This window comes from Mesoplodon densirostris, chromosome 5 (genome assembly GCF_025265405.1).
Source record: "Mesoplodon densirostris isolate mMesDen1 chromosome 5, mMesDen1 primary haplotype, whole genome shotgun sequence".
NCBI lineage: Eukaryota > Metazoa > Chordata > Mammalia > Artiodactyla > Ziphiidae > Mesoplodon > Mesoplodon densirostris.
This window is the reverse complement of record NC_082665.1, coordinates 151,501,043-151,514,016: the sequence shown is the minus strand read 5'-3', so window position 1 is coordinate 151,514,016 and position 12,974 is coordinate 151,501,043. Positions and strand designations below refer to the sequence as shown.

The 12,974-nt window shown below is 48.6% G+C and overlaps 1 protein-coding gene across 1 annotated transcript in view; it reads left to right on the top strand.

Moving 5' to 3' along the window:
* EPHB1 (EPH receptor B1) overlaps positions 1 to 12,974 on the top strand; it is a 298,646-nt gene that overhangs the window by 16,241 nt on the left and 269,431 nt on the right. The window contains exon 3 of the mRNA XM_060098903.1: positions 7,507 to 8,188. Within this exon, the coding sequence (XP_059954886.1) occupies positions 7,507 to 8,188 (682 nt within the window). The remainder of the gene's footprint in view (positions 1 to 7,506; positions 8,189 to 12,974) is intronic.

Here is a 12,974-nt window from a genome sequence, read left to right as displayed (position 1 = left end):
CAGAGAAGTCTGTTCTTCTTCCCTGAGCCTGGGGTGCTGCTTCCACGTGTGCCCTCCAGGCTGGGGGCCCCTGAGTGTCATTCAGATCTCTACCCAAAAGGAGACCTCTGACAACCCCACTGCCAGCTGTCACTCGCTAACCCCTTACCTGCTCCTCAGTAGTATTTAACACTGTTCAACTTTATAGTATTAATTTGTTTGCTTGTTCATCTGCTGGTTTGCTCCATTAGATTATCAGGCCCATGGGAGCAGGACTTTGTCTCTTAGTCACTGCTGTGTCACCAACACCTAAGACCACTACTTGGGGATGTAGTAGGTGCTCAATTCTTTATTTAAAAAATGAGTTTGGGCTTCCCTGGTGGCGCAGTGGTTGAGAGTCCGCCTGCCGATGCAGGGGACATGGGTTCGTGCCCCGGTCCAGGAAGATCCCACATGCTGCGGAGTGGCTGGGCCCGTGAACCATGGCTGCTGAGTCTGTGCGTCCAGAGCCTGTGCTCCGCAACGGGAGAGGCCACAACAGTGAGAGGCCCGCGTACCGCAAAAAAAAAAAAAAAAAAAAAAAAAAAAAGAGTTAAATAAACTGGGTTGGAAACAAACCAGAATAGCCTCTTGTTAGACTAACAGAGGCCAAAATGCCAATTTCAATGATTTCCGTCCTCATCTTAAATAGCAGTGTCCAGAGGAGCGCCCCCTCCTGGACAGGCCCTGTAGAGGTGGCTTATTCTCAGCAGTTGCTATGATGAAACACCACGGCAGCCACTGGGCACTCTGGGAGGGGCAGGGCCGGCCCAGGGAGGTGCAGCGGTCCAAGGAAGGGCCAGCGATCATAGATCTTTCCAGAACTCCATGCTTGGAACTGTCTTCAGAGGCATAAGTAGCATCATCCCTCTTCTTAACTTCATTTTATAGTGGTTCTTCACTTTTGACCAAGAACTAGTGTTTCTTAGCTTGTTCATCCATCTGACTCATCAGATTGTGCTCCAGAGGACCTTTGCCTGTTTCCGAAATCCAAACCCACCCTTGGAGAATAAAGAATGTGTTAGTGTTTCTGAAGGTTGTTCTAGAAGGGCAGTGTCGATGGACCAGTGGGTAGAGTTCATGGCAGTGGTTTTGAAGGAGAACAGTGTGTTCTGTACACACATATGCACACAATCGGCCAGACAGCAAATGCCAGCAGACACTCGGGGGCTACTCTAGAGCAACAGACCTACAGGTTCTGACTCCAACAAGCCAGTCTGAGGAACCGAGATCTTGGAGGAACCTACCGGGGTCTTTATCGTACATCAAAGTCCTGATCTGAAAGCCTGAACAAGTACTTTCTAATGGGTGTCATTGTTTTCTTCATTATGTTTATCTCAAGGACAGGTGGTCCATTGGCATCAATAATAATGCCCTTTCAAAGGTTGTTAATATTATGCTGATTGTGCAAGGCTGCTTTGTTTCTTCTTCTCCCAGGGACAAGTTAGCCTGGTGGCACCTGCTATAAGTCCCCGGCCAAGGACCAGGGGCTGAGGAACAGACCAGGAACTTGCTCATTCCCTCAATTTGTCAGTATGTATGGAGGGCTAGGCACTGGGAATATCAGGAGGTCCCTAACACAGTCCAGCCTTCTAGGGGGCAAGTCCACGTTGGGGAGGGTGGGTGGCGGTTGGATTTGTGGGACTGCAGCAGGACTGCAGAGCAAGGAGGTGAGTTCTAGGAGGTTACCAGGAGATATCCAGCAGGCAGCTGCATAAACAAGTCTGGGCACTGGGAAGAGGTCAGTGATGTACTGCATGGTGGTTGCAGCCTTGTGTGTGGCTGAGATCACCCAGGATAAAAGGTGAGAGGAGAAGGGAGTGAGGGTAGAGCCCCAAGAAACCTGTGGATTTCACTGGTCCCAGACATCGCTGAATAAAAACGTCATCATGTAATACCAGTGTTGCAAAGCTAAATGCACAGAATTATTTCCCTGTCGACAGAACTGATAAATTAGTCAAAGCATAATTCCCTGTCCTCAAGGAGCTCACATCCTGGTAGCGGAAACCAAAGCAATTAATGAATCGTTCAAAGCAGTGTATTATCAAGTGCTAAATTGTGTGGAATAGCTCAACCATACTTTAAGCATTTGGGAAGATGGTAGCTGAATATAAGCTGGGAAGGCATCATGGGAGAAATAAGACTTGAGGCCCCTCAAAGGAAAGGCTGCAGAGAGAGCTAGGCTCTGCCACCCATCAGCTGCCTGACTCCAGGCCACTATTGTGTCTCTGGGCCTCAGTATGCCCATGTTTCAACAAAAGATCTGGGTCAACATGACCTATAGTGGCTTCCAGCCAGGTGGTTATTCTCTGGTTCTGTGTCTTGGAGGAGTTGAGATGGGATGAGGATGGAGTAGAAAAAAAGGCTTCAGAACATTAGCAGCAATATCAGGAGACAAAGCTGGGCACCGTCTCTGAGTGACGGGAGAGGAAGTGGCCCTGGCTTGAGGCCTGGCTGTCTCTTGCCTGGTCTGCTGTCATTACTCTCTGACCAAACCACAAGCCGGGGCATGAGTCCAGGCATGAGATAATGCTAGCCCTAGGGCATGGCCACGGAAAGCAAGAAAGAGGCCAGATAGGAAGAACTTTGTCCTGGAAGAAATGGCAACTTGTGGTGACAAATTGGGCATGAAGTTGCCAGGGGCACACTGTCTGTGGATGATAGAGACCAGGCCAGCATTGTTGGGAGTTGAGGCGTAGGCTGGACCAGAAAACGAAGAGTGTTTTTCAGAAAAAGCTATGTTAGTTATTAGTTACATGTCATAAAATTTACTCATTTTAAGTGTACAATTCAGTGATTTTCAGTACATTTACAGAATTGTGTAATCATCACCACAATCCCATTTTAGAACGTTTCCATCACCCCCAAAAGGATTTTTCATGCCCATTTGCAGTCACTTTCCTTTCCCATCCACGGTCTCAGGGAAATACTAACACCTTTCTGTCTATAGATTTGTCTTTTCTGGACATTTCATGTAAATGGGACCCTGCAATATGTGGTCTTTTGTGTCTGGTTTCTTTCACTGGGCATCAGGTTTTAGAGATTGTTGCATGTACCAGTGCTTCCTTCTTTTTTTACTTCCAAATAGTACTCCATCGTATGGCTACATTGCATCATTTCTGTCATGCCAATTAAAAATGTATGGAGCTGAATTGATCAATCTGTTCATTTATGGCTCCTGAGTTTCATGTCGTAATTACTATACTTACATTGTCGCCATAGTTTCTTTTAGTATTTTTAGGGTTTCATTTTTAATGTTTAAATCTTTGATTCACTGAGAATTTTTTTCTGGAGTAAGGTAGGAAATATGGATGAAAAGTATGTGTTCTTTTCCAGATGGCTACCCAGCTATTACAACGATTTAAAAAAATGATTCACCTTTTCCCCACTGATCTGAGTTGTGGCCAACCTTTTAAATGTTGAGAGAAACTACTGATTTGACATCTAAAACCTTCCGCCAGTTACACTGCCACCAATAGGCTTGGGAGTGGCCTTTTCTCTTCATTCTTATGGAGACTTGATACTTTATCTTTTTAATTTTGTGCCAATCTGATAAGCAAATTACTGTGTTTTGTTGTTTTACTGGGAGGAGATAATTATAGAAAGGAACACAGGAGGCAGTGTGTCAAATGCCTAGAAGTGGAGGCTGAGAAGCTGCCACTGAACGGAGACCTTTAGTAGGAAATTAACTTTGGAACAGGCAGTGAGAATGCGTCCCAGAGACTGGAGCCAGCACACGTCTTGGGTAGAAGAAATTGGGTCTGAATATCCATGGGGTCATCTATCCAACACTGGCGAAACTCTCCCTTTTTAAGGATCTGGGAAGCGGTGTGCCCGGGGACACAGGGTACCTCAAAGCCTGGCTGAGGAGGCAGGCCTGATGCACAAAAGGGTGTTAAGGGAACACACTGCCCCTTGGGTCTGGTGAAAGCAGCCTCTCTCTGTCCCTCCGCCCACCCCCCACCCCCACCTCGGCTGATGAGAGCCTAGAGCTTCTGCTGCACCAAGCTATATTTTCAGTGTCCACTGGTCTGGTCCAACCCACCATCATCTCTCACCTGGACTAGGACAGTGATGTACATGTCCCACTCATACACTCGTCCACCCCAGTCTCTACTTTGCATCAGAGAAATCTTTTAAAAACTCAGCTCTGATCACCTGATTTTCCTCCTTAAAACTCATCAGTACCTTCTAGTTACCCTCAGGATGAAATTCGAAGTTCTCTACCGGACTCATCCTCTCCCCAGTCTTCTTCCTGCCATCTCCAGCTTCTTATGACTCTTCTTTCCTCAGTGGTGCCAGGGCACTTTCCCCACCACAGGGCCTTTGCACTTGCTGTCCCTGGGCCTCGATGCTCCACCCCTTCTCTGCCCCTCTCTGCCCCCAGCAGATGCACACTTTTCCTGGCTAACTTCTATCCATCCATCCCTCTCAGCTTGGAGGGTCTTCTCTGCCAGACCTCTGTATATCAAGTACACTCCCCCCTCACTTGGCATCCTGAAATGTTTCCTCACAGCAGTTAGCACAGTTGTAATAATTTAGTTATTTTAATAACCATTTGTCTAATTTCTGTTTCTCTCACTAGATTATAAGCTTCATATTTCTGCATCCCCAGTGGCTAATGGAATGCCTGGCATAAAGTTGGCATTCAGTAAATATTTTTTTCGTTGATGGATGAATGAGGTAGAACTATAAAGCAATGACACTGATTCCAAGTATCATAAACAAAGAATAATGTCTGTCCTCCCTGCTGGGAATGCTATTCCACCCTCATCTCGATTTCCCCAAACCTTTTCTTTCAAGGCCCCCAATCCTAATTGCCACTAACTTGGAGAGCTCTTGTGCCTCCTCCAGCCCCCTCTGATTGCTATATTTCAACCCCCGTACCACCCACGGGCAGGAGAAGAATGAAAAAAGGAAAGAAAAAGACTCCATCATGGCCTTTTCCTGAACAATGAGGAGTTATTTTCCTTTCTCTCAATTTCTCTCTACTCTTTCCCTTTGAATATACAGCTGTATTCCCCCTAATTTGCTTTGATTGCTCCCTTAGGAGTTGTGATGGAATCAATTAGACCCGTAGATTTTTATGACTCCAGGTCATCCAGTATGATTCCTCATTTTACAGATGAGAAAACTGAGGCTCAGAGAGGTTAATGTTTGAAACAATTACTTCTGTCGGGTCTTATAATACCAATCAGTGTCATTTTCTAAGACAAATGTTCTCAATATCCCAGCTGCACAGGAGCGTAAATCCTCATTCTGTCTGTTTAAGGGTGTACTGGTGGTGATAGTCTCAGAGCTAAGGTGAGCCCCCACAGGTGGGCTTCCTGTCCTGCTCCCACACAGCAGAGCTGCATTAGTCTTGGGTGGGTCAAGGTCCCCACCCTAATTGGGGCCTCAAGCTTCACCTGTGCGTTGACAAAGGAGCCCCATGTTTGTGCTGAGACCTCATACAGCCCAATGAACTGATGGATCGTGAGACCTGCTGTGTTTAAACAATTGCAGAACAGCAAAAAAAAAAAAAAAAAAATCCTTTCCTTCCCTCAGAAGTCATGTAGGGTCAACTGGGAAAATGTAATTTCAAAACAACCATGGGAGAGAGGCCTGACAATTTGAACTGAAACAACTGTCAGCGATGACTTCTCCCTAATGTATTTGCTCTCTGGTTCCAAAAAACCAGGCAAGCAGAATATAACTTTAATGAACACATTTAAATAGAACATAACACAATCTAAAGAAGGAATAAAAAGTGGTTCCTCAACATCTAGAAATTAAATAAGAAATGAAGCAAGGTCTAGGTGCAGTTGGCTGTGTGTGAGGATCCCAGAAGGAGCCCACCAGCTAGAGAGGGAACTGGGCCCCCTGAGAGTGTGGGAGGGGCCTGGGGAGAAGGAGTGGCCATGGGGGTCACTGTACAGGCCTGGGTGGGTGGGACCAGCTCTCCACGTACCCATCTTTCCTCTGCACCATGCATGCCTGGTCTTCAGAAGCCCCAGTACAAGTTTAAAGGACAGCCTTGCTTTGCCCTCCTGCTCCTACAGATAATTAATTCTGTGTAAGAAGAAATTCTGATATATTTCCCATGTACACTTGATTAGCTTTTAGCTCTTTTAATAAAGAATTCTAATTTATATATTTCAAGTCCACACTGTGAATAATAAGCAATTAATACAATATTTAAAGAAATGGCACTTGTTTTGTTTTTTTTTGTCACCACTGCTAAATAGTCAAGGACCTTGACCTATTTTCTCTTTTCACTTTAGAAGTTGAATTTCTTCTGCCCGTTATTTACTTCTTTAGCAAACACATTGGAACCTCCTGGGAACACCCCCAGTTCTTGAGGTCAGCGTCCTGAGAGCTTCCCAGTATGGGCAGCTGCTTCCTCTCCTGGCACAAGGAAGAAAGAATGACCCAGCAACTCTTCTTTGACCCCTGGCCCAGAGTGGCTCATTAAGGAAGCTGTGTCTTTATGGACCCCCTCCCTTATTACCTGTTACTGAAATAAGTTACTAGGTGAATTTCTTTGGCCATTCAAAGCACTAGTTTCTATTTCCTCTCTTTCCCATCTCCTTTGTGGCCATGGGACCATGGGTGAATTGCATGATGTCTTTTCACCTGTAAATTGAGGATGATAATCTAGTTGTATGGGGAACTGTTGAGACTATTGAGAGACATCACTTACTAAATGCATTTTTCCTCCTCTCCTTCCAATCTACAGGACTGCTAAAAATGAGAGCTCTCTTTTCCAACATGAATCACAATAGTCTCTCCCTTATTAAGAAGCTTTCCTTATTCCCTAAGTAACCCCCTCCAACATTCTCTTCCATCACATCTTTGTTTGACGTGTGTGCACAATGATGCTTAATATGCTTCATTAAGGATCTCTCTCAGAATCTCTACTCTTATCCACTTCAGTCTAACTTTTTCAGAGATTGATGTTATAAAACAAAAGTTTATGCGAATCTAAGTTTATTGAACAATTCTGAAAAGCTTTATATTCATATGCTTTTTGGAGATATAAAAGTGTTTCACCACAATAAAGAAATTAGGTTCAGAAATGAGAATTTCCCAGGTGGGGGTGTCATGTGGTCAGACCCATAATACACAGAGTGACTGTTGTGAGCAGAGGCAGTGGCATTGAAGATGAAAGTGCCTACCACTGCACGGGGCTGAGAGCTGCAGGTGGTCCCTTGGATGTAATGAGTCATTGTCACAATGAGAGCTGCGGGTTAGATGAAGGGAGGCTTTCTAGGGTGAAGTCTGTTATATTTTGGGGTGGGCTGCAGAGAAGTCTTCTGAAGTCTGCTTATAAGGAAACCTTTAAAAGCAAGTTCAACTTAGGTGCGTTCATTTCTCAAGTCAAGCAGCCAGACTGGTGAGCTCGTAAGGCCCCCTCCAGTGCCAGGCTTCTCCTCCCCTCTGCCTCTCCTTGTCTTCTTACTCTCTATTTTGTGTTTTTCATGTGTGTGCCTGGCCTGCTTGGTACAGTGGGAAGAAGTCAGTGGCTATGATGAAAACCTGAACACCATCCGCACCTACCAGGTGTGCAATGTCTTCGAGCCCAACCAGAACAACTGGCTGCTCACCACCTTCATCCACCGGCGGGGGGCCCATCGCATCTACACGGAGATGCGCTTCACTGTGAGGGACTGCAGCAGCCTCCCCAACGTTCCAGGCTCCTGCAAGGAGACCTTCAACTTGTACTACTATGAGACGGACTCTGTCATTGCCACCAAGAAGTCGGCCTTCTGGTCCGAAGCCCCTTACCTCAAAGTGGACACCATTGCTGCAGATGAGAGCTTCTCCCAGGTGGACTTCGGGGGAAGGTTGATGAAGGTCAACACAGAAGTCAGGAGCTTTGGGCCTCTTACGCGGAATGGTTTTTATCTTGCTTTCCAGGATTATGGAGCCTGTATGTCTCTCCTTTCTGTCCGTGTCTTCTTCAAAAAGTGTCCTAGCATTGTGCAAAATTTTGCAGTGTTCCCAGAGACCATGACTGGGGCAGAAAGCACATCTTTGGTGATTGCTCGGGGCACCTGCATCCCCAATGCAGAGGAAGTGGACGTGCCCATCAAACTCTACTGCAACGGGGACGGGGAGTGGATGGTGCCCATCGGGCGCTGCACCTGTAAGCCTGGCTATGAGCCTGAGAACAGCGTGGCCTGCAAGGGTAAGCCCTGAGGCTCTTGAGGCCTCTACCTCCTGCCCTCCTGGGGCAGGGCCGAGTCAGCAAAGGTCCCTGCCTCCAGCTCGGGGTCATAAAGGAACGGAAGAGCCTAATGGCTTCTTCTAACATTCTGGGGGAAACCTCCACCTCCAGTGCTAGGCCTGATGATTTTCCAGTTGTGTTCAACTGGATATCCGTATCTATGGTGGGGGGAAGAGATGGGGAGAGTTCCAAATGGTGGGTAATCACTTAATAACCACTCAGGTATATTTAGTTTTGGGGACACTGGCACTCATAGTCTCCTTCCCTCTCTCTTTCTCCCTCTTTCAGACACACACACACACACACACACACACACACACACAGACCCACACACATGCATCCAGTCCAGCCCCATGCTCTGAGGTGTGGATTATTTGGGTTGCCATAGACAAATCACTCAAGGGTAACTGAGAAATGACTGAATTTGGAAAATATTTTCGTTCATTTCAGTCCAGCTCCCACAGCACTCAGCTTGGTACTGAACCCATGTAGCTCATTAACTCAAAGCCCCCTAGCTTGGCTGTCTTCCTCCAGGGTCTCAGTGCCAGGCCCCGGGGCAGGAATGGGGTCTAGCATTAGTAGGTCCTGGAAGGAAGTGAAGCTGTTGGAATCGGGGTGGGACAGTACTGTGTGTTCTATTACCTGTGCTTGGGGATGATACAGAGTGATGGTGACTGTGCAGATGGGGGTGTCAGGGTACCCTGTGCTCACACTGGCCCTCCTCAGTCCAGGAGAGCACGTGTGCAATACATGGCAATAAACGTGCTGAACTGGCTTGAGACTCGATCTTCTCTGGGAGTTAATAGAGGGGTCTAGAGGGTCCATGGCTCATCTGTTGCCTGAGTACATGGAAGCTGAACAGGAGGGAATCCAAAGTTGGGGAAGAGAAGACTGTTTTGCTTTATCTTTTGCTTGTGGCTTTCAAAGTTTCAGATTCTTTCAAGAGCAAGGCTTCCCATATGGACCTCAGAAACCACCTTGACCCTAACTCCTTACTAGGGGTGCCCCAGTCCTTTGGGGACAAGTTGGAGGTGGGGGGGTGGCTGTGTTTGCTCCTTCTTCTCCATCATGAGCTTCATTCCAGCTGTCCCCCGTCATCATCCCCACCCTGCCTGAACATCAGAACATCCCTTGCGTGTCTCCTTCCCCACTTACCTTGCTCGCCAAACACCTGCAGGCAAAGCACCAGGCACAGGATTGCTAATGCCCACCTGCTCTGCGATACTTTGGACTCAGCTAATTGCCTGGGCTGGGGCACTCACACAGCCTTTCTGAGGGTTGCTGAGAGCAGAGAGCTGTGCCTTTGTGTGTTTATTGGGTTTCTTGGTTATGGTACCCGTGATGGATGATGTGGAAACGGCGGGGAGAGAGTGCCAGATCAAGTGATGAATCAATGCAGACAGGTTTAAAACCAACCCAGCCTGGTCCCACAGCGCTCCTCTTTGTCCCATTGTTTGGGGGTGGGAGGGAGGTGCCCTCTTGGGCATGTGTCAGGGTCTGAGTGGAGACCCAGGCCCCAGGCTGAGTTCTTAAAGGCACAGGTGCGGCAGCTGCCAGGCATGCTCGCAATAGCACGGGTGATTTATCCAGGCTTCAAAGGGTTGTCACACTGCACTTGCTGGCTGGGGCCCTCTTGTTTCCCATTATTTCCTGAGCAGAACGGCAGGAACCAGAGCAAGCATTGATTGGTTCTGATTTAATTGGGACTCTGGGAACAGGCTCTCATTTCTCTGGGCTAATTGGAACTTTTCTCTTTTGGGGGGTTCTTGTGTCCCTGTTGCTTGTCCGTCACCTCCTGTGGTTGTCCTGGGAGGGCCTATGGGGACAAATATGTAAAACTAAGTGGTTACTGTCCATCCTCCCTACTCAGCCCCGCCCTTCTCCTGACTTTTGGTGGATGTTCCTGACCTAGAGCTGTCATAAACCTGACCTGACTTCACAAACTACTTGTTGCAAACTCACTGGAAGCTGGAGGAGATGGGGAACCCAGGACATCATCACTTTGCCATTTCAGAGGCACAGGCAGCCACATTTTGGTGGCATTTCTAAGAGTGGAGAGTGGAAAGCCAGGTGGCATCATGGGTCATGCAGCCCAGCGGCCTGGCTGAGCTCAGTGCCCTAGAAAGGCAGAAAAGCACCTTTTCTTCTGTCTCAAGAACTTTAAGCTGAATCTTCCAAATTCTTTGACCTTGGCTCTGCTGGTAACCCGGGCTTGATGGCTGAGCCTGACCTCCCTCCCCAGGGCTCATAGCAAGGGGCTGCCCTGGGAGGTAAATGGGCCTGGGGCATAGATGGTGATCTTGGGAGGATTCTGCACCCTTTGGATGGGGATGGGCAGTGCATGGGGAGGTACTTGTAACTAGTCCCTGGGGTGTATCTTCAAGAGAAGGTGCTCAACTCATTTTGGATGCTCATGCTGGGGGGGTGTCAGGTGGGCACTGTGGCCCTTCACAGCAGTTCTGGGGTGGCCTGCCTAGTACAGGCGATTCTCCTGAGGCAAGAAGCATGGAGATTGGTGGATGCAATAGAGACCTGTAGGTGAGAAAGTCTTGTGAGCTTCCATCAGCTGTCCTGGGAGGACTGGAGAACGAAGGCAAGGTGCTCTCTCCCAATACAGCCCTGAGAATTGATGCCTTGGAGCCCGGCTGGGAGAAACCTGGATGGTTCTGTGATTCACAGTTATGTTGATCTGATTAACTTTCTTTTCCGGATATTTGAATCTGTGCCTCTGCATGTGTCAAATCTATGGGGTGACAGAAAGAATATCTTTTATATTGTTTTTCTGGCAGTTCAGACTTTCATCACAGGCAAGAATCGTATTCTGACTTTTCCCTTTGCATCTGCTAAACCCTCTCCTGTCAAAGACATGGTGACCAATTTCTTGGTTCTTCAGAAGCATCTGGGGACCAATTAGGCAGCTCAACCAGCAAAGAGTGGTCCTGGCCTAGAGCTGATCCTGTTGTGAGGAGGGAGGGTGCTGGAAGGAAGGGGTGGCAAGAAGAGGAAGCCGTGGGGGGAGCTTGCACAGCAGGCTGTGCAGCGAGCGGCTCACACACTTTCTAGAGGTCTCCACGGCCCAAGGCCTGTTCCGGACTCATCCTTTCTGCACACGTAGGTTGGACTGATCAGGCAGAATCACAGCAGCCTGTTGACCCCACCAGTGACTCTGACCCCATCATGCATTTATCTCTGTGAAATTGTTAATTACCAGGAAAATGGCCTATATGCCCCACTTTCAAGTTTTATGCTCTTAGTTTAGCAGATTAGTGAGAAATCATGGCTTTGTCATTCCCAACCTGCATGCCTTCCCTGCTCAGGTGGATGGCGACGTCCATTCTCTTTGTGAGTCCCTGTAGCCTAACTGTCCCTGGGCCAGGGAGGCCAAGAGCTGGTGCTTGGCAAGCTCCCTCTGTGCTGTGGAGCCTAACATGTTGCATCAGCTAAAGCTGGTCTTGGGGGTCAGCTAAGATCATTCCAACTCTGGATGTTGGCAGGGCCTTGGCAGCTCCTGAAGAAGAACAGAGCTGTTCTCAGCTGTTCTCTGTCCCTCGGTTTGTGTCCCTTCTGCTCCTCAGCATCCACCAAAGGCCTGCCTTGGGCTCTACAACCTCATGGGCACTGTGTGTGCAGCCCTTCCCCCTGCCCCCCGCCGCCCCGCTCCTCGGCCACACTTCCCCGTCCCTCCCCCAGGTCTCTTCTTCCCTCCTTCCCTCCCTCCAAACGGGGACTCTTTTCCTTGGTAATTTTCCACCTACATGTAAATTCCTTCATGCCTGGAAACCCAAGGGACATTTTGAACCTTTCAACAGTTTCAGCGCCTTTGTCAACTTGAGAGGCCGAGATGAGCCAATCTATAAGCCTGGGGGAGTCGGGACAAAAAATCTGCAGGATTTGAAGGGGGAGAAAAATGTGTCTAATGTAGCTCCTCTTGGAAAAAAGAAGTTTCTGGGGCCTGTTTCCACCTCCCTTCATCCTGGGTGTTGAGAGAGAAACTGGGGGCCTAACAGAGCGTGTGTGTGTGTGTGTGTGTGTGTGTATGGTGCTGTGCTGGTGGCTGCATTCAGGGGCACTGACGAACCTTTTCTTCTCTGCTCTCTGGCCCATCAGCTGTTGGCTGGTGACCGAGAGGAAGGCCACAACCTAGACGCTTCCTCTCAGCCCCAGGGAGACCCGCTCTGCGGAGCCCAGGGTCATTAACACCGCAGCCTGGTAAAATGACCTTCATGATAGGATCGCCCAACGGGCTACTTCATTGAGAAACCTCTCAGGCCTCCACGGTGGCCCTGCCCAGTGCCCTCCAAGAGGCCTCCTATGTAATTGGCTGGATGTGATGGGCTGTGACACCAACATGAGCAACAGTACACAGAGCTGGAAGGATGCCCTCTGCCTCACTGACTCCAGCACACGGGGCAGGGGTACGTGGTCCCAGACTCTGGTGACGGCAGGGGACAGCAAGGAGAGCAGGGGAGAGGGGCAGCTCTGGGTTCCAAACCCCTTGTGCTCTGCATCGCCCCTTCTGCCTTTGAGGGACAGGGATACAAGCAATCATGATTCTCCCAGGTCAGCGCTAGTGTATAGAGAATGTTCGGGGCATGATAGCTGTCCTGGATAGAAGTCCATGACTTAGCAAATATTATCAAAGATGATGATGAAGGTACCATACGGTCACTATTGAGTCGGTGTGGGCAGTGGAGACATCACGGGGTGAGCAGTTCAGCTGGGGCTCTGGGCCCACCACTATTGCACC